The sequence below is a fragment of the Corapipo altera genome, unplaced genomic scaffold, assembly GCF_003945725.1.
Source record: "Corapipo altera isolate COAL_440 unplaced genomic scaffold, ASM394572v1 52, whole genome shotgun sequence".
Classification (NCBI taxonomy): Eukaryota; Metazoa; Chordata; class Aves; order Passeriformes; family Pipridae; genus Corapipo; species Corapipo altera.
Genome location: NW_020884930.1, coordinates 3,324,391 through 3,350,931, shown reverse-complemented (window position 1 = coordinate 3,350,931; position 26,541 = coordinate 3,324,391). Strand labels below are relative to the sequence as shown.

Here is a 26,541-nt window from a genome sequence, read left to right as displayed (position 1 = left end):
TTTAATGAGTCTCCTATCTATTCTTCTTGGAGAACTAACAAATCAAACGCCCAATGACTCATATCACAGGCTTTAATTTATAACAGGATAGCTGACTTTTACTGAAGAAAAAAACAACCCACCACAGAAAACATTTTTAATATTATATTTCATAACAACTTTCCTGTACAAACCTACAGTTCTGGAGATGCTTTGACAGTGACTTGATTAAAAGCTATTAACACAAAATGATCCTTTGGAAATAATGTCATCTATCTCCAAAAACCAAGAAGATCAACAGCAGTTCTCTCCATGCACATTCCCCTCGTGCCTGCAAGATCTCTGTTTCATAACGGATCCATTTGCTGGGGCTACAATTGTGGATTGTATCTTCTGTCTGAGTTATTTAATGACAAAAGTATCAAGAGCTTAAAATCATTCCTTGGTTCTTCTGTCATTCAAAGCCTCAGACAAAGGAAGAACATAAAGGCAAGATGGAAGAACAGATTCTGAACGGTGAACCATAAATCTTTTAAACACCACACAGTTAGCAAGTATCATTGCTAACTCAGTGCAGTTCTTTCCCATCTAATTGTCTTCTTTGGTCTGGTGAGAATTAAGCATCTCAGTTGTGTTAGTCATAGTATCTGAATTCACAGTATTTCACAGTATCTGAAATGCAGCTCTCCCAACTTACCATCTGGCAACTGCATCAAAGGTAGGTTTGAGAAAACAGTGTTCTACTCTACCACTTTGCAGATTTCCCGATATTGGCATTTGCATCTTAATGTTCAAAAAAGAAGATCTGCAAGCATTATGGTAGAAGAAACAAGTGGGCTGTGTGACCCACTTATAATTTCTCTATTCAAGAAAGCTTGACCTTCTGTACATAAAAAAAGTTTAGATTCACATTAAAATAAATAGAATAAAAAAAAAAAAAACTAGTATTTTCTTTTAATAGCCTGAAAAAACCTATGACTCTTGACAGACAATCCAAGATGTAGTATTAAGAACTCTTTAGGATGAATTTGACACAATATCTGAACACAACAGAGATTATATAAACTCTATGATTATATAAATTCTATGAGCTATAATCATTAGTCAGCCATAATACCTGAAGAATCTGGTCATCTCCAAAATAAAAGAAGCATTTTGAAAGTGGTTTATAGGTAAATTCCTCTGCATCTCAGTAAGAATATACAAAGAATGAAGCCATAAGAAATTTCTGACAAGTAGGTAACTATGAGGAAGTCTTTTGAGAAGCATCAACGCCGCAGAGAAACAAAAACCTATCATGAGTGATGACAGGCCTTAATCAAGAGGAACTGGACTTCTTGAAATCCATGAAAAGGGCATCCATTTCGGTAAATTGGTGGCCGAGGATCTGAACACTAAAAATTTTCCTGATCTCTCTGATCTGGAAGATTACATGTGGTGTCATTTCTTCTTCCTTCAGGAATCAACATTTCCTGGATTTCTCAGTCTCTGTCCATGGTGCTCAGGCGACCACAGTACAGGGATGTGACATCCACGCAGATCATCCGGTCACACAAAGGTGAGTGTATCCAGACATGAGGCTCCGAAAGAGTCAGAGATCATTCAGAAACTGAATTCAGATTTCTAGTAGTCTGTCAAACAGCTCTGTATTAGCACATATAACTTGCAAAACTTCCAAGCATATAACTTGGAAGAATTTTTCTAGTCATTAGAAATTAAATATTGCATGCACAGCAGCATAAGTGCCTTTCGTCTCTGCTGGAAAGTTGTAAAATATGAAACATTGTCCCACGTTTACTCACTAACATGTTACATTTCATATTCATCTTACATCATTATTCTTTGCACGGGAGAACTTAAACAGAGTTCAACTGGACACTCTCTTGCACAATTCATTTATGAACTACATGAATTCTCCAATGCATTCTGTAGCAGATTTTTCTGGCTCTGTTTCCAAATGTGCTTATTCAATTTCTATTCAATTTACACATGCAATTTGGATGCCAGATGTATATTTACAAGACAGCTTTACCCTTAATAAAATTATTAGCTCCAGTTAGTCAGCTCAGAGTATATTAATGTCTTCATTTATGGTCAGAGCCTGAAACAAACCCCTGACAACTATCACCCTTGAGAAGACACAGTTGGGGTTCCTCCATGAAAAGCTAAGGAAAAAAAAAGTATAAGCTTTTGGTATCATGCCTTCCAAAACACTGGACACCAGTTCTGGAATGCATGAAGGCAGTGTCATTCATTTTTTTTAATGACAAGGTCTCCAACCAGTGTTTAGGAATTAGTTATTCAGCAATAAATCCAGCTCCAGATTAAATCAACTTTAATTAAAACATACAAACCACACCAAGATTCACTGAGTTATTATTGGGCTTGTCGAATGAAAGAAAAAAAAAGTTGGCAGGAATAACAATACTGATTTCATCAGATGCCATCTACATATTTAACTTTTAAAGGAAATATATCTCAAGGGCCCTCCACCCTCCAAAAAAACAGCCCACCAAAACCCACTTGAGCCAAAGCATTTCTTGTTCATGATAGGTCATAGGAAAGGTAGCAAATGTATAGCACTCCATACAAATTCTATATGAAGTATATCACATCATAGTTGACTACAAAAAAGAAAAGATATTTTTTAAAACTACAAATGCTGACATAACTGAAAATCTGATAAATTTGAAAGTCCAAATCTTTTGAGTTTTTGAGTATGCACAGACATGGACAGATCTTTATTTCAAAACAAACAGCATCATGTTTATTAATGTTTATTAATGCAGCCTAATACCAGAAACTTCACAAGAAAAGATTGAATCCAGAAATACAGTGACATTAGTTTAGTTTTAAAAAATCCACGCATTTGTCTTAACTTTTTGGCGGATACACCCCAGTTCAAAACTTCACAATTTTTTTGAATAGCAGCAGACACTGAAAGGGAACACAAACTTGTGAAAGAATCCCCCTGTGCCCTGTGTTCTGTTCCCCCTTAGGATAGCCAAACATGTAATTTAGCAGTTCTATGGATGGAATTATGCGATAAGGAGATCCATCTTCTTATTCCAATATTTAAATGGAATATTTCTAGAACTGCTTCCAATTTTAAGTCTAAACATAGTCATGCTACTTTATTTTCATTTCTCCATGTGCTGCAACTGCGTTTTACTTTAAAAGCCTTTCCTGATTAAGAAGAAACCTTCTCAGGTTTTAATTAACCTATCTGAGCCTTTTAAGTCTTCTCCCAAATATAATCTCTGTTTTCCTGATCCTTCTCCTAGCCTTTTCTTCTACTGATCATCTTCTATGAACAGAGGTAATGAAAATTACACACTATATTTCAGATAATGGACAGTACTACCAGTGGTCATCAGCTTCTTTGCAGCTCCTAACTCACATAGCAACTCTTTTTTTTCAAATAGGTTAATTATTTTCCAAAAGATCATTGAAACTACTCATAACTGAGAACAGCAGCAGTTTCATCTTTAGAATGCATACATAAATCTGAAGTAGAACCCACCAGATGTCCCAGAGCCTTGCTACAGAATTTCATAGTAGAATCAATCAGTCTGGTATCCTTTAGTGCTCTAAAGGATATAAAATGTAAATATTATTTCATTATTATTATTACCACTAAAGGGAAATACACCTCTATTGCTTGCATCTGGTCCAGTTCCTCATCTGCAATACAGACCTGTAACTGGGATACACTAAACTCACTATCAATCATAGAATATAATTTCAAATTTGACAGAATCATCTAGGGTAATTGTTACCATATCTGCAATGTCACTTACCTAATTTTTCAGAATTCTGAGATGATGATTACCCATCTCAGCCTTCAATTTGAATGAGTTACATTTTCTGTGTTTAATCTCAGTTACATATCCTCATTCTTGACCATTTCCCACATGGGCAAAGTCATCGTCCTTCAGGAAAACTGAGTCAAAGTTCTAATTTTGTGCTGAGGCTTCAGTTCAGACCAAATACTTAAACAGAAAGTATCAGGTTTTTGGTTTTTTCACAGCTTTGTAACACTCTTTTTTTTTTTTTAAGGCTGAAAAAACATTTGTGGGTTCAGGTTTTTTTGGAAAAGGTCTAACTCAGTTGCAATGTTGGACAGTCATATTAGTAGCAAACAATTGAAACCTGAATTCTTTGCACCATAAATTTTCAGTGCAGCATTGCATGAGTCATTTCTCTGTTTGAAGCAAAAGTAATTTTGTGTGTCTTATTTCCCTCATTGTCCCATATACGTTTTCTGTTACTGGACAGTGTAAAGAGCTCTAAGTTGCTATAATGAAAAGTGGAGGGTACAAGCATTACCGTCACTCACAAAATGACCAAAAAAGAAATTAAGTCATATATTTGTCTAAGCAGGAGTCTCTCTGGTCATTAATGGCTTGTAGAGGAGGATTATAACTATCAGACCCTCAAGCACAATTTTGGAAGAAGTTTAGAGGGCAGGGTTGACATTTTCTGACGTTAGGTACCTACATTAGGAATTTACATCCAGAAAGAGTAAGGCAACTTCAGGTGTTAAGCAGAGCCCTTAATTTTCACAGTAGGCCCTAACCAAGATACTTCAGACACATTTGTGTGTCCCCTACCTATATAGAGAACATAAATAAATTATGTACACTAAAATGCATTTTCAAGAAGAACAACTTGGGGAATAATTCCTCTTGTGATGAACTCAGTTGTACAATAGAGAGTCCATTTTATACACTTTTTTAGGTAAACTCAGCTTTACTTTTCTTACATTCAGGGAAGCTTACAGATGGGTCGCAGTACTAGCTACTTGGTTTCTAGATGCCAGTCTTTGTGGATAGTATTCATAGTTCTACCCACGCAAAAAAAACAAACAGCAAAACAAACAAACAAACCACAAAGAAACACATTCTAAATAGCAATCCAAAAGCAAATACTGAGGTGTGATGTACCAACCAACACACATTCTGTAATTTAAATCCTGAGAGAAGGCACTGATGCCTTAAGCCCCTAATGGTTTTTTTTATTTTTCTAATACTTGTAAGACTTGTAAGTTTTATAAGTAGTGGAAGTAGGTTTTAAAAGCAGAAACCCTTCCCTTCTTTGTCCCTTGTCCCTTTCCCTTTCCTTGTAGCACCCTTGTTTACACATTCCTTAACCCTCTTACCCCATTCTATGCTCCCTATATCAGCCCTACTCCTGAATCTAATAGAAATGTTTAGTCTTTTGTCAAGGCAAGGCCTAGACAGTTGACAGAACAGCATATCTGGGCCTAAACCACAGAATACGGTCAAGAATTAGGTAACTATGTACCCTTTATGCTCTGATGATGATGAAGGTGATGAAGTAGGTGGTCCCGAAATACACCCCAGACCCATTTTAAGGGGGTGGACCCCAGGGTGGTCCAGAGTAAAGGCCACGGGGTGGACACATCTGGGATTGGATGAATGGTATTATAAAATGTAACCTCTCGGGCACAGGGGCGCGCGTCTTGTAACATCTTCTGCCTTGGCAAATAAACCCTTTCTTATCTCACCCTTAATTAACTGCTCCGGAGATTTTTTCAGCACCTAAATCCCACGGCAACAGCACAAAGTTATTTCTTTGAAAAGACAAGATTAGGTGAAGTAGGGTAACAAAATGGTTTAATGAGGCATGAATCAAGACCTTGGTGATAAATAAATAATGTCAGGAAGGGTCACCTATGAAAGGCCTTGAAAATAAAGATGAATAATTTGCTTGGTGCAACAAAAGTTACCACTGTGAAAATGAGCTAAGCAGCTGCACTCAGAAAAGATATGATGGGACTATAGTACATGTTCCAAAGGCTATAGAAAAAAACATGATGACAGTTTTATGAAATTTAACAAGGTGGAAAGACTGCATCATAATGCATTTTGAAATTATCCTCTAAGAAAATCGAGAAAAATTCAGACGCAGCTTGATCAAAGTATTCTTCTCGTATAAGTGTGGGGTGTTCATGTCACATGAAAAAGCCACAAATAATTCTGGTGTTGTTGTGACAAGTAAATGAATAAATTACAGAAAAGAAAACATTAAGAGCTGTCTCTAACCATGTTGAACATGAACTGTTTATTACCCACAATGTTAAAGATATAATGGCTGAGGCACATCTCACCTAAACTTTGATGCCTGACTCATCAGTGTCTACACCTGAGGCAATCCCTTGTTACATTCAAAGGAAATCCTATTTATCTAATCAGATGATTAGATAAAGCAGATGATTAGATTCAGTTGCATGAATCATATTTGTGAAGGGGTGATTCTAGACAGCAGTGAAGTACCCACCCAGCCACTCACTCGCTCCTCCTCAAAGGATGGTGGAGAGAATCAGAAAAGCAAAAGTGAGAAAACTTCTCAGTCAAGTTTAATAAGTGAACGAAAAAAAAAAGTGATGTAAAGGCTCTCATTCACCATCTCTCACAAGCAGAGAATCATAGAATACACTGAGTTTTAAGGGACCCATAAGGATCATCAAGTCCAACCCTTAGCTCCGCACAGAACCATCCCCAAGAATCACACCATGTGCCTGAGAGTGCTGTCCAAATATTTCTTGAACTCAGGCAGGCTTGGTACTGTGACCACTTCCCTGGGGATGCTGTTCCAGTGCTCAACCACTCTCTGGGTGAAAAACCTTTTTCCTCATATCCAACCAAAACCTCCCCTGGCTCAGCTTCATGCCATTGCTTTGAGTCCTGTCACTGGTCACAAGAGTGAAAAGATCAGTACTTACTCTTCCACTTCACCTCATGAGGATGTTGAAGACCACAATGAGGTGTCCTCTCAGTCTCCTCCTCCGCAGGCTAAACAGACCAAGTGACTCCAGCCGCTCCTCATACGGCTTCCCCTTAAGGTCCATCTTCCTTGCCCTTCTTTGGATGCTCTCTAGTAGCTTAATGTTCACTAACTCTTATTAACCAGATCTTCATTGTATAGTAATGAACACAAAAGCAGATTGCAGAGAACTAGTTACCTGCTGTGGTGGTTTGGGCTAGGCCTTCCTTGGTGACCAGTTTGTAACCAAGGAAGGGTCCAGATTTACCCAGTATTCCCTACGATTTTTACGTAAACCAGATTATAAGAAGAAAGGAGGAGAGGCTTTCGCCCTCTTTCCTTCCGGCGGCTTGGAGGTGCAGGTTCCCTGCTGTTGAGTCTGCCGTGTTGGGGAGCGAGGCCTGGTAAGGCCTTGTCGACCTCTGGAGGCGGAGGTTGCCGGCGATCGTCCCGGAGCAACTCTCAGTTGTCCCAAGGAGAGTGGTGATATAATTTCTTTGCTAACTCTTTAGTTACTAGATCTCGGGCTACGGATTGGGAGATATATATATATTTTATTTTGGTTTTTGTTCCCTTTCCCTTCCCCCTTCCCCTTCCCTTGTGAAAATTGTATATATTTTAAATTGTATATATTTCAATTGTAATATAAGTGTAAATATATTTATATATATCACTTTAGCTGTCTCTCTCGTTTTGGGTTTTCTTAGCTGGTTGGTTTTTTTTCTCCCTCTTCTCCCTGAGGTTTGGGGGGGAGAAAGACTTCTGGTGGTAAGGTTTGGAGACTTGGCAGGGAGCCAGCTTCAAACCATATCACCTGCACTGCAGACCCTTTGTTCTATTAGCACAATTTCAGTTTGGAAAGGAAAAAAAAATATTAGGCACTTATGAGGCATCTACATGGACCTAGCAATTGAATTTGTTTCCAAGGGAGAGGAATAAAGAATGAAATGGAAAGCAAAATCTTTATAGAATGACTGTTGATGGGGTATTAATAAGTTTTAAAAGGAAAGGGAAGAGAGAGATGAATGCTAGTCCAACAAGAAAATTAATTAAAATTAATAAATCTATTTTGCTAAGTTAGAGATATCTTGCTCTAGTCTATCATTAACAAGTTTTTGAGAAAAAATATGAGACAAATTAAGTAGTGATTACCAAAACATAAAAGCTCAAATTTCTTAGGTGCCTGTGAAAATATAGAGCAAACTTCTCGACTAGATGACAATGTCTATTTTAGATTCAAAGGTTATTTCTTCAATGTTAGGTATCAGAGGATGATTAAGGATTCTATGGCTGAAAAATAAGATCTTGACCTCTGTATTATTAAATTATAGTTGGAACTAATATTAAATATCTGTAACTGATGAAGCCTGATTTCCTTTACTGGTTTTGACTTGTGGCTGACTGACTTTGCAGTTTGAGACTGTGAAAGTCCAACTGAATCTTTCCAGTAATTGGTGTTTTTGAAAGAGCTTTTTTTTTGTTAGAACTTGTAGGTTCTTGTTCCTACTGGATATTTTTATAACATTTTTAGAAACATAATTATATTTGACACTTCTTTCTCTATATTCTGTGGAATTAAATCAAGTACTCTAAAATTAGAGGACATACGCAGAGACAATACAAGTATTATCTCAATACCTAAACAGGACATAAGAGTTCAGCAGTGAATTTTGGGACTCATGAATTAATATTTTTTTGGCATTTTTAACTGACAATGAAACAACTATAGGAAGACTTGAAGAATGACTGCTTGGTTTCAGCAAAGACTCTTTCATCACAAATGCCAAGCAGCACATCGTGATGATCCCATACCTTTCCTTCCCATCTCCCTACAGGTATCACCTTAGTTCAGTGTTAGGCAAGGTAACGCCTTATCTTCTGAAGATCTATTTCTTCCACATTGTACATGGAAGTAAAGACAATTAAACACTCAGGTGGCATTCCTTTCTTACATCATTCCTAGACTCTGTTACCACGCGACATAGTTCTAGTTCGTGCGTGTCATGATGGAAGATTTTTAAATATAAACTGATATGTGAGCTCAAGTGTTTCAATTTTCAAGTAGCTAACTTGAAGGTATCTTACAGAAGTTTGAAGGCTTAAGTCATACTTAGAAAACAATAATTTTGACACTGCAAAATCACAAATGAATTTTAGTAGCTCTTTCAAACTTTATCCAAAATAAAAGATGTCATAGAATAGCTATTCTGAACTATCCTATACCTTTATCAAAGACTTTTTTGAAGCAATAATTATCTGTATACATTGATTACTGATATTTCTATTAATTTGCTCTTTTGTTTTTCTCACTTATGAGGCAGACACCAAAAACTACTGCTACATATGAATTCTCCAGAAGCAATTTCTGAAAATGTTGCAAGGAAGAGTGATAAGCATTATCTTTGTTGCTTTCACTATGATACAGTAAGGACAGTGACTTTCATCTTTCCTTCATTACTTTACAAAGGGAAGCCAGCAATTTTGTCTAAAATTTAGATTAGATGCTGGAACACAGACACATTACAGATCAGAGCAGCTGCCAACTTGAATAGTCTGAATATGGCCAATGCCAGATGAGTAAGAAACCACACAGTAGGAAATTATGAAAAACTCAGATCAGTTGGAAGGCCTTTCTTAATTATCCTTGAGCTACTGGACTACTCTCTGTCCTTCTTTTCACTCAGAAAACTGTTACATGTGAATACAGTTGTACATTTTTTCCATATACTTCCATAACTCTAGTTTATTTTAATGTATTTGAATTTGCTTAAACCTGTTGCTGCAACACCAAATGATACTGTGCTCTACAAGTCAATTATCGCAGGTTACCTTTTTTTTCTACTTTTATTAGAATTTCTACCTTTCATTTAATTACAAAATTTCTTGGTTTATCTTGTGGGTGGAAGAGTCACAATAGGACCTCTCAAAATTTGAGATTTTTTCACTCTGTGCTATATAAAAAATGGGACTTTTTTCATCTATAAGCCTCTCTGTGAAAGTATAACTGGAATGCTTACGACACTAGGGAAGGAGCTAATGGTCCAAATTAATAAGTTGTGTTCAAATTAAAGCACCACGAACATGATAAAATGCTTTTATATCTAGCTCTCTTCCTATTTCGTTCCCTAAAATCATTCCAAAATCTTGACAAGCAGCAAGCAGAGAAAGGAAAAACAGGAAGGAAGGTTGTCAATGTACTGCTTTTGTAGTACATAAGGATAAAGTTATTTCTAGAGTACTTAAAAATAATCTGGAGAGCACAAACTATTATTTTCTGTCTTCACTGGATCTCCGTAAATTTATCTGTTACAACTTCTTGGTACAAGAGTCAAACAAGAAAATCCTGGCTAAAACTGCCAGCAGTGCAGAAATGCTGTTTAACTTTTTTGTTTAACTTGTTTGCTCTTCCGCATTTTTGATGAATTTCAACATACTGTTATTAGCAGCATTTTAATTACAATTGTTGTATACATACATACAGGGGAAATTAGATACTTTGCAGTGTTATGGTACGAAGGTTCTTAAAGTTAAATCAAGCCAATGCAGCTGTTCCTAATTACTTTAAAAGAACAAATACTTAGACAAATCAGTTGTTTCCAGCTCCAGCATAATTCAATTAAAGGAGCCTTTATAATTTAACAACATGAATGACAGTTAAGCATAGCTAATATGGAAGACTGTTCAGAAACAATGTATGTCATTTACATAAAGGAAAGAGTTAAAGTACATCTGAGGCAGATAAGAAGCTATAATTTGCCTAAGACAAATATAAGATATTGCCATAAGAAGGTGGCACTATAAAAGACACATCAAAAACTGACAAAAGCCTTTGTTTCCAAGTAGCAATTACTTTATTAACCAAGATTACTGGGCCTTAAGGTTTCTGCAGGTCATTGTGCAAGCTTTTAGTTTGGGGAGTTTTTCCTTTTCCTTCACTGTTTTTAATTTTTTTTAAGCTGCCAAATGTAGTCTAGCTCCACCCCTACTTTGTGTTGCTGCTTGACAAGAGATGTGGTAGGTAATGCAATACAGCATTAAATCCACACACAAACCACAGATGCCAGCAAACCTTCTCCATGGGTAATGTCTCTGGCAGGAGCACCCTTTATGCCCAGAAAGTTGTTCATTTTTCCTGCTGTGTTTTGGACTTTCACAGGTAATAGTATCATGCAATTTTTTTTTTCAGAATAGCATATCTTCTAGTGCAATTATCATTCAGATATATTTTGTTTTCCATATGAAATAGAGAAAAAGGTGGTCACTTAACTGACAAACCATTGCATATAACCATATTCTGTGTGAATTGAGTTACTGCTCTCTTATCTGTTATATTAAGTCTTTGAAAAATTGTCAGAGGAATGGGATACACAGTAAAGTTCCACAGAAATCAACTACAATAACACGATGCATTTCTGTCCACATTTGCACATCCACTATATACACATTAAGAGTTAAGACTATACATTTTTCCTTATATTGTAAGCATGACTTTGTTTTAACCAAAGCTTTATAATAATATAAAACAGGAAAGACAAAATAAAAAAGAAATGAAAAGGAAGACCAGACTAATTCAGTCAAATAATGTTAAATATTAATCTGAAATGAGTTAGCTGTACCTTGAGTCACCTGTTGGATTGCTAGCATCATCCCAGAAACTGTATCAGGAACCAAACTTTCTTTCCAGTTGTAGACGGGCACCCATTCCAAGATGGGCAGCCTTCTCATACACCAGGCTTTGATATCTTCAAAGCGAACAGCCTGGATTTTCCTCCAGACTGTGCTTCTTTTCCTTTTTGTGCCTGTCATCATTCCCACCTCACAAAAGCAGTGCCTCGGAAGAGTGCACAGTTGAGGAGTGACCCTGATCTGTGTCAGTCTCCAGTTTTCTTCTGAGATTTTTCAGTTCCAAAACTGCAGAGAAAAAAAAATGAACAGAAGCACTTAAGATTTCTGCAGCTGTTCTGTAACTATACTCAATGAAAATGCTTATTAAAAGCTTCAATAATATAAACAGCTACATGAAATGCAAGAACCGTTCACAGCAAAGATCACATTTTCTGCTTTTTGCAAAAATTTGGTCTCATCTCACGTTAGTTTGTGATTTTTTCCAGTAACCTCCTGCTTTATATCCCTGTAACGCTTGTGCTTTTGGCCTCATTCCAGTGGCAAAACGAGGTATTACTGGGAGTGTGTGCAATATAGGCTGGGCTATGCTAATCTGAGCGGGAAGTGCCCAGTGAACTCGGCATCTCCCTGCCAAGCCCGGGAGAGCAGCCTTGACTCTCCCGGGGCGGGGGGGGGGGCAGTTTTTCGGGCCATAGGTAGAAGGCATTAAGTCCTCAGTAAAGCTCATAATAGAAAACTTGTCTTACTCCATCAACATTTTGTCTTTTAAAAGACAGTAAAAAGCTTGATTATGTAGTAAATGCAGAACATCAGGTAGCAATAAGTCCTTATGAAAATATATACAGAGTCTCTCTGTAGGCTGAAGACTCAGACTGAAGAGTAGCAAGCTCAAAGTGCAGTGAAGGACTGCAAACTATCAGCTTCACATGGGACGTGCCAAAAGCATTTGTGACAATCATTCTTCTTTAAAGCTACTCCTTTCTACTTTTGGTTGTCCATTCAGCAAAGGCTCTCTCAGCAAAGATAGTTCACCAAGAAACTTCTGTTCTTGTAATAACGTCATACCTTGTGTGCGATACAAGGTGCTCAGATGCAAAGTGATAAGAGAGTGGAAGAACTTTAAATGTTAAAACATTTAAATACCGTCTGATACGAAGCAAGGACACAGTGGGCTTTCCTCTCAGTTATCTGTGTTTCTCAATAGCAAAGAGATTTAAGCTAAAATGCAAGATCCATCATATGGCTTGTGGTTTTGGTTTTCTGTGTATGTGACCCCCTGCTTTTAATTTGAAATTGCAGTTCAAGGACTTAATAATCAAGGTATACCAAGTGTTTAACAAAACAGATCTTTACCTACTTTCAGTGGTCAGAAGTGGACAGGAATCTTTCTGAGTGGAGTGAGAGTTACTCAGCAGTCAGGTATCGCTTAGTTTTGATTAAATGTTCAGTACATCTAACTATAATAGTATTTACTAGGAAATAAAAATCAAAATACATTTCTACACATAGATATGTGTAAAAATGTACTCAAATATAGGTACTTGTGTAAAAGAAACTAGGAGGTTTTTGTTTGTTTGTTTAAATCGTGGTTTGCTAGAAGTCCTGAATATTCTGAAACAGGAAAAAAACCCAAACAAAAAACCCATAAGAAAACCAAAGAATCATCACTAAACACACAAGAACATAGAGTTCCTTCTTAAAACTTCTTGCATCAAAATGCTGAAGCTTTTTGGAAAAGTCTGTAATTGAGATTTTCCCACCTCATAGTTGCACAGTCAGTAAATCTGAACAGTTTTCATCAATCCCAGATTAGCACCTGAACTCCTAGGATTAGCAATATCAACAGACTTTTGTCCCTCACCAACAACAAGGGATGATATCTCTCTATGGGTGTGTGCATGCATAAGTATAAACATCTTACAACAGATGTGGAGTTTGTGTGGAAACTTTTTTACTCCAACAATGATTTTGATAAGTAAAAAAACTGCATTATCAATAAATCTGAAGTTGATAATATCATCACTATTGAAAAACACTGTTCCTTGTAACTCTGAAATTAATAAAGTACTCTTAGTTAGCAATAACACAAGGCAACACTTAATTTACAAACCCCCAAAGAACTCAAAATTTTTAAGAGAAGACAGACCTATACCTCATTACACAGTATTCCAATATTTGAATCTTAAAGAAACATTAAAAAAAATCACTTTCCTAAAACACATCAGTATCGTAACTGAAACACATATTGTACCACACACGTGATATTTAAACTTTTTCTCATTTACTGGTTTTCATTAGCTACAAACCTGTAATCTATACACTCCCAAACTATACACACTTCATAGTTTGAACTTTGTCACAATGTTCCTGAGCTGTCATGACTATGAGACCCTCTTCTGCTCTGGAACAGGTATATAGAACTCAGTTTTCTAGAACAGCAAAGGGTAAACATGAGGAACCTTTGATTTTACACATCTAAGTCAGTGTACTCGTTGTAATGTTAGATGTTTCACAATTAGCTTTTTGATGCTCCTATATAAGTAAAGCCTTTTTTCAAGTGATTAAATATTTTTTTTATTTTTTTTTTTCTGGAAATGCACAAAAGTATAGTTCTAGTAATGTATTTATGTGCAATGTTAAAAAGATAATTACCGATAGTAAAAAATTAGAATACAGATAGTATATAAAAGGAGAAATTTATTGCACCATAGATCAGATCTGGTGGGCTTTTAAAACCTGATTTGTAACAGGTTCTAAAAAAACGGAGTAACCCCTGTGGGGGTCATTTTCATCAGCTTCTCTAATATTTGCATATATGGGATGTTTGCATACATGGTGGATATGTGAAGATAGGAAGTTTGATTCTCTAGCTTTAGCCTCAAGGGATTTAAAAAAAAACCCAAACTAAACATTTTACTCCAACCTAGACCTCAAAAGGAAAAATTCCTGGTAAACTCTGACAGAGAAGCCCTAATCCCCACTTCATATGGAAACAGATTCTGTAGGAATCATTGGGCTCTTGCATACGAGCTGCTTTTAGACTTCACATAAACTGGCAGGAAAGTTCAAAAACTATACTTATGTTTAAATATGCTCATAGAAGTTAAATGAAGTTATTCACACCTAGGACAGGCATGGATGCCATGATGGAAATAACTGAACAGATTGCCCAGAGAGGTTGTGGAGTCTCCCTTCCTGGAGATATTCAAGAACTGTCTGGACACAATTCTGTGCAACGTGCTCTAGGATAACCTGCTTAAGCAGGGACGTTGGACCAGATGACCCACTGTGGTCCCTTCCAACCCTACTTATTCTGTGATTCTGTGGTATGACTTGCTCTTTGCAAGTTTTCTCAGGCAGACAGATCATATAACTAAATATCTGTAAATATCCAATGTTAATGTAGTGCTGACTAACTAAAGCTGTATTCCTGCTGATGTGTATCATTTGATCCCCAAGTGCATGCACTGCATGAAACTCAGCTTCCTCATGTTCTCCCATTTACCATCACTGGATAAAGGAAAGTGCATGCTAACATTAATCAAAAGCAAATACTTTTCTGGCTGGCTACTGGCAAAATATATATAAGATTTTGATCTGAATATATATTGAATATATAATGATTGAGCTTTCCTCATCTTTTTTAAAGTGGGGAAACTAATTTGCATTCATCCTTGTCCTCTATCCTGACCAACAATTTCTATGAACTTAGTTTTGATACTGCTATAGTTCTGTCAAATACGGATAAGAATGGTTAAAGGATTAAGAGGATACTAGATGAAAGACTTAAGAAAAAAGACAGGTAAAAATCTTGGCCACATAAAGGTCACCACCTTTAGAAAAGATGGTAAAATTTCCGAGAGAAATCCTATGAGAAATTCCAAGTACGTGTGAGAAAGCAATGCTGAATGGGAATGGAAGTCAGATTTTAAAAAAGAGGTGAGAAGAACTAGTTCAAAGAGACCAAATTGAGCAGTTCATACATCACAGAACACAGCACAAAAGAATAATATATAAGCTACTGGAATTATAAGCAAGTGCTGACAAATTGAGCAACACAAAAACAGTGATAAAAATCCACAGCTTCAAAAAAGCATTCCTGAAATCTGAAAATTTGTAAAAAAAACAGAATATCAATCACATGTATTACATAAACTTGGTTGCAGTTAAATCACAACACTAGACCACAAAAGAAGCATACGTTTCAGTATGCAAATTATTTTTTACTGATATTTACATAACTTCTCCTCTGAAATTCCAGTACATCAAAACCAGAAATAATTCACAAACTCTGAAGCTTGCCAATTTATCTTCCAGAGTTGGATGCAATGCATTTATTTTCAATAATACCTAATTTTAAAAGTACTTCTGATTTCAATCATCAAATACTTGCAAGTGGACCTACATTGAAACAGATATGATTCTTGCCCTTCACAAAACAGATTAAGCTAAAATCTCCATCTCTTCATCATACAGGATGTTTAGGAGGCACTGTGGTCACACTAACACCTCTGAGTAATCAGAATTATCACAAGATAAAGCTGAGCATTCAGGCATAACAGAAGCTTTTCATTTTTCATGGTTAGGCTTTGTGAACAAAGATTAAGGAAGGCTCTATCCACATTTGTTACAGGTGCGCTGGTGGCTGATGAGGCCAATACGAGATAGGCATGTCCGATTGCAAAAGTCACAGCAAAAAGACTCCTTAGATGGTATATTCTGCAAGGCACGATTCTTTCTGCATTGTCTTTTCTCCTCAAGAGTGATCCTGCGTGTGTTCTCAAAGGAAACAGCATTGTTATAGATGGTGTGTCTCCAGGCCTCCCGGTTTGAGGCCAGAGTAGACCAGTTATGGTGATCAATATGGCCAAGGCTGAGATGTTTTTTCAGGGAGTCCTTGAATCTTTTCTTCGGGGCTCCTCTCTTCTTCTAGTGGCAAGTTCACCATAAAGCAGGATATTATGGAGGTGGTGGTCCTTCATGCTTGAGATGTGTCCTGCCGAGCGCAGCTGTGTTCTCAGTAACATGGCCTCAATACTTGTGACTGCTACTTGTTCTAGAACAGATGTATTGGTCACATAATCTGACCAGTGGATGTTTAGGATTGTACGGAGACAGTGTTGAGGAAGCGTTCTAGGAGACGCAGGTGGTGGCGGTAGATGACCCATGATTCGGATCCGTATAAGAGAGTAGACAACACTATGGCTCTGTAAACACTTATCTTGGTACTTTTCTTCAAGTGTTTATTTTGCCAAACTCTTTTATGAAGCTTTCCGAAGGCACTATATGCCTTTGGTAACCTGTTGTCTATCTCTACGTCAATCTTACCATCCGAGGAGATGAGGCTACCTAGGTAATTAAACTGTTGGACTGATTTGAGCTCTGATTGGCCAATGGTGATATGGGGATGGTGGAAGACTTCCAGAGGTGCAGGTTGATGGAGAACTTCTGTCTTCTTTAAGCTGACTTCAGCCCAAAGAACTCAGCACCATCTGCAAAGTAGGATGTTAAACGCTGCAGAGTTGCTTCTGCATGGGCGACGAGGGTGTCGTCATCAGCATAAAGCAGCTCCCGCACAAGATGGTTTAGGGTCTTACTGTGGGCCTTCAGTCGCCTTAGGTTGAAAAGGCTTCCATCAGTACGGTATCAAATGTAGATACTGTCCTGATCATCGAGGTCTGCTGTGGCCCTTTGGAGCATCACACTGAAAAAGACTGTGATAACAGAAGCTGGACCTGGCTCAAATGGCTAGAGCTCGACTTTAACATATTCTCTGTAAATGGGCTTTTGAGCACCATTAGTGATGCTGTACCTGGCAAAACTCAGTGAAGCAACACTGACATCGAGTGGCTTTGCTTGGTATTTTCATTTGGTTATTGCAGGGCCCAAGAGCACCATCTAGATCTGATGCTGCCTCATGATATGATGGGTTTTGAACTGGATAATATTAACTACATAGTTTAATAATGAAGTTAGTTGAAAATCAATTTCTGTAGCATCATTAAAAGGTTTACTCATTACATTCTAAATATGTTTACTGGTTGAAAATTTAAGACAGGAGGTCAGCTAATAGATTAGCAAGACACTGAACCATGGGAGCTCTTAATGCTCAGGCACAGTGTTCACTGAAGTCATCTAATGATGAGAAATGGAAGTGGAGATGAGGCAAAAAAAAAGATCTGATAATGCAACCGTCCTCTTAAACTCTGTTCCTGATGAGATCCTTACAACTGTCTGCTACTAAATTGCCATTCAGGTATTAACGAATTTAAAAAAAAAAATTAATTATTAGGAAGATATATTAGATAATTTTAGCATATCTAAAATGAGCATAAGTAAACCAATAGTTTCCATCTCTTACAAAACATCTGGAAAAGAAAAAAACATTTTTCATTTCCTTTTAGAATTGTTTCTAGCAGCTGTTTGAAGGTTATCTTCAAATTTACATTCAAATTAGAAAAAATAGCTTAATTTTTTTTCTTTCTAAACAGGGTTAAGTGTCACAGAATGGACTGAAAACAGATTTCAGAACTCTTACACTTGAGAACTATTTGGGAACAACTATCATGAAATAAGCGTTCCTGAAGAACTTTATCTCCAGCTAACCCCGGGGGCATAGAATAATTTAAGATGCAAGGGACCTCTGAAGGTCATCTCATCCAAACCTTCCTCAAAGAATGGATAACTTCAAAGCCAGATCAAGTTGCTCAGAACCTTGCTCAGGAATATTTTTCAAATCTCCAGGGATGGAGATTCCACAAGTTCAAGGGACAAATTGTTCTTGTGCTTAACCCTCCTCACTGCATTCCTCTCTGTTGAGTGTTACATCATCTTATGGCAGAGGAATGAATACTAAATCACAGATTATCCCAATTTACATAACCTTTCTTCAACAGTATGTTTTTTGTTCTGACACTCTACAAAGAGAAGTTACTGCTATGTGAATAATCAGCAATACCTTGCCTCCAGACCCTTCAGTAGACAAAATCCCCTCTTTTGCATCCCATAATAATCTTATCCCACTTCTTTTATTCCGTGTAAAAGCCTTAAAACCTCAAAATGCCTTATTTCTACCCACTTTGACAGTGCACTGTGGTACTGATAAGTATTTTACAGACACACATCAGTCGAGGAAAGTGTTAATCAGAAAAACCTGCAATTTCAGTGTCCATATACTTCGCTCACTAACTTAATTTCAGCCAACTGAAACAGATACTTAATTACCTCACTGAGGAAACTAAGTTAACCGTGTATTTAAAAGGCAGCATATTAATCCAGATCTGTAGGCTGTCATAATATAAATCACAGTAATAACAAATTTTACAATATATGACAGAAAATACAGCCATTCGAAAAGGAAAGCCTATGAAGAGTAATAATTAAAATTTAGTATTAAGGTAGGTAATATCTTGCTGCCCGCAGAGACAGCAAACTGACAGAATTCCAGGATCACAGCAGATCAAATTCCATGCAGCCTGTGGAACAGCTAAAGCAGTTCTTGAAAAAAAAATAAAATCTAGAACCATTAATGTATTCACACAGCCCTTTCTTTCCTAATTTTAATACAAAATATCTGAACAGGTATTTTAGGAGACTACTACTTTGTAGTCTGCACAGTTAACAGAAAGTTTCACATGAAGAATGCCCAGTGGATACTGAATTTAAAAGGGGTTACTTTTCAAACCTGAGACAAAAAATAGTTTCTTTTTCTCCCCAAAGTTGTTGTTTGCCAAACTAACTTAACTAATAATGATCAGTAAGTACACAGAAAATCCATCGCTGCCAAATTAGACAGAAGACAAAAAGATCTGTGCTAATAATAATCTGAATTGTAATATCAGCTTTTACTAGTTCCAGAAAAAAGCATGAAAGATATATAGAGGCATAAGAACATGAGTTTTCTAAACAACTTTGCTACTACAAGACATTAACCTCAGAAAACTCACACAATAAACAGTTGTGCTGAACTATCTTGCTTCTTTCAATAAAAAGTCTCATCCTTGCTTGGGACTTAGTGACTAGACACACACAAAGTAATTTGAAATAATGTCTTTTAAACTCCCTCATATGTGCATCCATAGGTTATAAAAAATAACATTTCTAAATTTCAAAAGTTTAGAAATAATTCAAACTAAATCTCACAGTATACTTGCCAAGTGCTCTGAAATCAGGAACCTTGCTGCTACTTTAGAAATTTCTTCCAAAGTGTAGGAACAAAATCAACCCAATCTGTGTACAATGACTCAGAGCACCGTGACTCGCATGCCAGGTTCTTAAGAATCCATTAAAATATACCAAAAAAAAAAAAAAAAGAGAGCTTGCTCAATGAAATATGCCATCTAGATGAGTCCATGTTTTATCCGAAGTGCCCACTATACAGATCCATTTTCCCCAATTCCCAAGTCACAATCCAATTTAATTTGCATAAAAATTATAGAATAATTGAGAAGACAACCCAATTAAATGCTGCTACTTGCACATTTTTATGCAACTATGTACATTTTATGCAACTATATACATTTATAGAATTGATTATATAAAAAAGTTGTTCTTTGTACAATCTTGCATGGCCTGGACTATATGATTTGGACAGTTTGCCCTAATTCTTACTGATCTATATTCACAGCAAAAAAATCTTTTCTAGGTGACCTCAAATGCATTCTGAAAGCATTCTGTCTTTACACCTCTGCCTCACATCCTAATTAAGTTATACTCTTGTTCTCTTCTGATGTGATTGCTAATGACATCATTGATGAAGAAAAGGCAGTAGTTCTGCAGCTTTCTTAATCATCAATTGTTACTTAGATTAGACAATTTAACATAAGATAATAGTAAATCAGGTAGTCTCAGTAAACATCTTATGGCTGTGAACATGATCCCTTTCCTGGGGTTCTAGGCAATTACCTCCATCGCAAAACAGAGTATGAAAATGGCACCAACTACAGGGTGAACAGCTGATAAAGATGACTGGATCACACTGTTCTGTCCTGCTTGAGGGAGCATGGAGGAAGGATAAGACTTTTGGCCATGACTGACAAAAACGAAATGGTTAATTCATCATCATGACTGAATTGTGTGCACTTTAATTAATTCACACTTTTAACATGTTTGAAAAGGTTGTTTGAAACATGCTTATAGGAGCAAGATAAATAGACCACTGCTATCAAGCCACTGTTGCAGAACATCAATGTTTTCCCAAATAATCAATATTTGCCCTAGATAGCTCCAAACCTTATGAAATTGCCACCCTTCCTTGTCATGGAGAGGGAGTACAGACAATTCAGGTCATTCCATGACAATGCTCTTTCCTAAATGCTCTAAAACCTGTATTTTTAAGGTGTATTTCCATGTCAGAAAACCAGCGATTCATGTAAATTTTTCAAATACGTTTTGGAAAGTAGTCACGAAAACTGTGCTTTTCATTATATATGCATTTAAAATTTACATAGAGATTATAAAAATCTTTATAATTTTCTTAGCCTCATTTTGTGTAATCCAATAGGATTAACAATAAATTAAACAATGAGGACATGAAACCTACATTTTACTACATTAAAAAAGAAAAAAGTTCAAGTTGTTACAGAAAGATTCCTCCTCATAGCTGTTACGAGAAGATTTCTCCTGACCCTAGCGATTGCTTAATTGACTGTGGAGTGCTTTGTTAAGTGAAAATGCACTTGAGCATGTGGCTGGATAGTTTGCTGAGTCAGGTGCTTAGCAGTTTAGTTTTGTTTAGTTCCTGATTTTTGCAAATGACACAAACCATTATTTTTTTGCCTTTCCCCCTCATATTTCCTTTTCTGTTGCTACTTTTGAAAATTAGACTTTTTAGCTCTTATGTTACCTTTGTCTTCTCTTACACTGGTTTACAAATCTCTTTCTCCTCTTATACAAGATTTCTATGTTCTGACTCCCATATTCCATACAGGCATTTCCCTTCCACCCCATTAAAACCTGTTCCATGTGCTCAAATGCACTGGTACAATTATTCACTGGGGTTTACAGATCAGTTTCACACTTTCCCATTTTGGAATTACTTCCCTCAAATGAGTCATTCATTCAGAAATTTGTAATATTTGGGCAGAACAGCACATAAAATAAGGCATAAATAGCATAGATTTGTTGTTTCAAACTATGATTAATTTGGGTTAATTTTGCCAAAGCTGAAATTGTAATAGGATTTCAAAGGAGACAGGGGAAGATTTCTCCAAGATACAGTAATTGAAAAAAACCAAACATCAAACCAAGCAAACAAAAAAACAACCAAATAAAAAACCCACCAATCAAAAAAACCCAAAAACAACCAAAAAAACCCCAAGCAAACAAAAACCAAAACAAAACACAAAACCAAAAAACTCTTGCTTCAAAACACATCTTGGGACAATTTCTACAGAAAACTTATTTACCAGAATGAGAGGAAGAAACGTTGATTAATTCAGAGAAATTTTTCAGACTTTTGCAGACTTCAAAGAAATCTGGTGTCCTTACTTAAGCATTTTGAATGAGAAGCAAGACTTATTTCACCTGCACCAATTTCACTGACATCAATTTGTCACATTCAGCTATCATTTCAGACTCCATGGACAGAAGAGCCCTGTGCATGATCCTCTCTTCCATTTTAGACACTCTCTATCCATCCATAAATGGAAGGAGGGAATGTTAATTAGCAGTTCATCAGAAAGTAAAGCAGTGAGATGCCTGATGACCATCCTTTACACAAACTGCAAAGAACTACAAAGAAATAATAAGAACCTACACTGGGAGCCCAAAGTTTTGGGCAGTTGTTAGAGCCAGTACTCACTTTACCACACCACGACTTCATTTTCCTACTCTTCTTTTACCTTCTGCTGCCTCAAGTCATCTTATATCCCAGTGGCTGATAAATGAGACTCCTGTCTGACACCAAAGACTTATTTTATCTACATTTATAATTAATATCTACCACTTTGATGTTGCCTTACTTTTTTGTACATTTATTTGTAAAGTATGTTATTTTAAAAGTCAACAACTTAAACCAATGTCAATATAACATCAAACAGGAAACACTGCGCAACATCATGTTGTAATTAAAACTGCTTTTCAAAAAGGAAAACAGGACAGACATTTCAGTGTGAATTAGAACATCTACATTTAACAACAAAACTAGTATTAGACAGAATAACTTTTTGTATAAAATTATAGAGAATTTTTAATGTTCTACAGAATTTGCCATATTTTTCTGAAGGTTTCTAAATGTTTAACCTGTATGTGTGAATTTCTTCCTACAGAGATAAGGTTTGTGCAAGTGTCCATATGAATATTTGCTCTGTGACAGCACTTGTGTAAACTTCAGTAATATATTTTTCTCCTCCTCCTCTCAAATCCATTGATGGATTTTGATTTATCCCCTACTCAAAGGAAAAGCACTACATACATTACATAAATTAGTTGAGTGCAACGTGTATAAACTCTCTTTATGTTTTTTAAATAACTGGCTTTTATATCATGCTTAATGGTATATCTTAGACTAGACAGCTATGATAATAGTCTGATCTTTTATTTGAAAGTCCGATCTGATTGTACAAAAAATATCACTTTCTAAACATGCTTAAAGGGGAAGCACAACTATGGTTCCCCAACCAGCTCTGGTTTTGTCACCTCCATACATTTGGGCACCTGCCACAGCCTTCTTAACTTCCTCTTAATGTGATAGGGATATGACTTTAGTATGTCATGTTTACATTTTTATTCTGTCAAAAAGCCAAAATAGAATTAAGTGCTTTTAAAACACCCTCTTACTGAAATGTTCAGATTCAGGAAGGTGGCAGAATATTTGGAGCAGTACCGAGATATCGCTCACAGTTTGCACAGCAGTGAAAAAAAAGTTCACCATCTCTCAGCTGGTCTCATTGTTCAAAGTGAAAAGGCCAAAGTCCCCATTGGTTCTATCAAAGGGCCAAAAGTCTTCAGAAACATTTGCATTCCAGCAATCTTTTATTCTAAACACAAAAGCTACAGAAAAAAAATCTACATCTGTTTATGGAACTTTGACTTACTTATTCTTAAGCCTTACAATTATCTATTATAAGAGTAGAAGACATACTAGAATTATTTAAAAAAAAGTAAATTTGGACTAATTGAAGAAGCTTACTAAGCACATCCCTAAATTCAAGCAGACTGAGACTCCCACTGAAATTGCTGACTAATTACATACTGAGGAATGTTTCCTGAATCAGTTTTGTCTTTTTAACAACATGATCATTTTAAAAGGGTGAGAAATGACAAAAAACTCCAGTTTCAGAAAAGAGGGAAATTACATGAATGATCAAACTCTTAGCATAAAAGAAAGGAACACTAATCTTGCTTCCAAATGAAATAATCCACAGGAATAAAAACACAGGCAGATTATAAACACAGCATTCTAAAGATAAAGTAATTCATGCTTTCTCACTACTTTCCATGAAGTCTAAGAGCCTCCTTCAGTTTAAAGCTGTTTCAGAAAAAAAAACAAACAAAAACCAGCAAAACAAACAAACAAACATAAAAACTACCAAATATTTCACACCTGGTCCTTTACCTTCATTTTTAAGAATGCATCTATTTCTACATTAAGAAATCTATAGATCATATTTTAAAAACAAATCTCAAAACTAAGCAAAACTAGGACTTACAGCAAAAATGCTGTAACACTTTCTGTACATCCAAACACTTCCTGCAACTTCAAAATCTGAACTCAAAGTCTCTAAATGAAAAAATGTTAATCACATTATCAAATTAAAACACATGAAAGAAGCCAGTCAAAAAGCAATCATACATCAATTGTTTATGGTTTACCCAATAAAACCCTGAATAATGTTTAAGCAATGTCATCTGCTTGATCTGTCTGTTGCTGGAGTTTAAACAGCCAGAACCATCACCATTACAGAGTTACAAGGAATAATTATGTATATGAATAGATTACTGTTTCAGCATTAATTTTCTCTCCATCTGGTGAACATTTTATTTTGACCACAAATGAGGTACTATCCTAGGAAACTAATTAACAATTATTGTAAACAATACCAAAGAGAGCAATCTGATAGATCTAGTGAGTTCATTCCCTGCTTGCTCTATGGCACAGCAGCAGCAACTGATCTGTGACTACACTGGGTAGGAGCACAGCATCATCTCTATATTGGTAGGTATATATTTCAGCTTATTTTAATTTTCTTCTCAAAATAAGAGGTGCTGTACTTTCCTTTTTTTTTAAGAAAAACTGTAGCACCAATGTTTCAAGATCACTTTCCACAAATCTGTACCACAAGCACTGATGAATTCCTATTCTGTCAAATGTTCTGTACAGTGTTGGTTCTTTTTAAATGGTTTAGAAGGTACAAAGGCTTCAAGAGCACAATTTACGTTTAAATTTTGTCTTCAAGATTAATATTTAAATGTAGAGATCCTTAGGACAGAGTCCCCTGTTATCTGCCATGTCATATGCAACCCTGAGCGAGGAGTGGACAGTAAGTAATGTTGCTAAAGAAAACATAAGGTTTCTGCGAGCAAAAAAGCATCTTAGATTATTTTTAATTTAGGAAGAAGAAATTAATTTCTAATTTATTTATTATTTATAATGCAGTTTAAATAATATTCTAATTAGCATAATATTCTAACTAGCATTTGTGGCAAACATCCACACTGATAAGTAACTGAGGGCTAGAAAACAAATTTGTGCATCAGACCCTTCATTTTTTGCTCACTGCCTGCATTTTTTTGGGCTGTTTCAGGCAATGGAGCAAAGTTTGGAGGAGGTTTCACTTGGAAAAAAAAAAACAAAAACCAGAGCCAAAAGTCAGTATGGATAAGGTTACATCAGTTCTGGGGTTTTTTTCATATTCAGTCATTTAATGCTATATTCCAGAAGTTTTTCCATCCCCACAAACCCCTAAAAATCCTCATCCTGCACTCTAAAACATGCATGCATACCTGCACTTCCATTCTGTGCAATGCTCTTGTGAGGTGAACAAACTGCCCTCACTTTACTTCAGAAACTTTAAAATGAGAGTAGCACACAAAGGATAAAGATTGTTGCTTAGAGCCATGCATGCATCAAGCAGGGTCCAACAGAGAGCCAAAGCCAACTGCTGTGCCTCCCACTGTGGGACAGGCTGCTGTGAAGAGCAACACAGACACAGCCAGGCTGTGCCACTTAACTCCACAGCCAGGGGCTGACCACCATACATATGACTAGAGGTGGTTTTGATCCTGAACAGCCTAAGTCTAAAGAGACAGGAAGGACACACAGAGTGGCAACAAAGACCACCCTGACACCAGGGCCTTCCACCCTGCTTTCCCCATCAAGGGGGTGCATCCAGCAGATTAGTAACTCCTCACTTCAAAAGTCAAGACACTGTTAATATTATTGTCTATTCAACATTCAGTTTAAAAACTTTAGAAACTTAACTTAATTTCTATCCATAGCTAACGTACCAAGAGATTTAAATTGCCTGAGCAGGGGCTTATGCTAGATGATCTCAGGAGATCCCTTCCAACCATGACGATTCCGTGACTCTTGACTCCATGAAATGGATGACTTGCCAGTAATAACAAGGTAAGCACTATACAGATGCTGTAAACAGATCCTCAAGTTTCTCACTCTTTTTTCACAATGTTAGCTGTGTCTATAGAAATAGGAGCATAAGCAACATCCAGCTGGAAAGTTGTTTAAGCTTGTGAAATCCAGCTGTTACTCTTGGCTGGGAGCCGTTCCACTTTCAAACGGCTCTTAAGAGATTTGGCTTTCTGAGGTGTTGACCATCCTCAACCTTCCCTTCCATCACCTACACTGGGACCCAAAATGCATTCATATTTGATGTCTTTAAAATGTTTTATAAACCTATAAACTCTAAAACAGAATAAAGCCTTTGGTTAAGCAGCTATACAAGAAATCAATCAAATATTCAGTCCTTCAATTAATAGTACTCTAAGTCTCCTTATCTAAGATCATCCAGAACCAGAAAAACAATAGAGTTTTAAAATCCAAATACTTTCATGACTTTAAAATTCATTTACTTCCAGAGATATTTATGCTCATGTTGAACAGCACATGCTCAGGATTTCTTGTTTCTCAGTACTGCACATCCAAATGCTTCCCAAAGATTTACAATTCCATCTCAATTTCTCATCCCA

General features: G+C 36.4%; 1 protein-coding gene across 3 annotated transcripts in view; it reads right to left on the bottom strand.

The window, feature by feature from the left end:
* SLC26A7 (solute carrier family 26 member 7) overlaps positions 1 to 19,585 on the bottom strand; it is a 78,867-nt gene extending 59,282 nt beyond the window's left edge. The window contains exons 1-2 of one of the 3 annotated variants that reach the window (XM_027659164.1): positions 19,537 to 19,585; positions 11,385 to 11,679 (exon numbers count right to left, since the gene is read on the bottom strand). In XM_027659164.1, the coding sequence (XP_027514965.1) occupies positions 11,385 to 11,577 (193 nt within the window). In that variant the 5' untranslated portion in view covers positions 11,578 to 11,679; positions 19,537 to 19,585. Of the gene's footprint in view, positions 1 to 11,384; positions 11,680 to 11,808; positions 11,939 to 19,536 lie in introns of those variants that run through there. The other 2 variants (XM_027659161.1, XM_027659162.1) reach the window with 2 other exon arrangements.
* Positions 19,586 to 26,541: the final 6,956 nt, after the last annotated feature.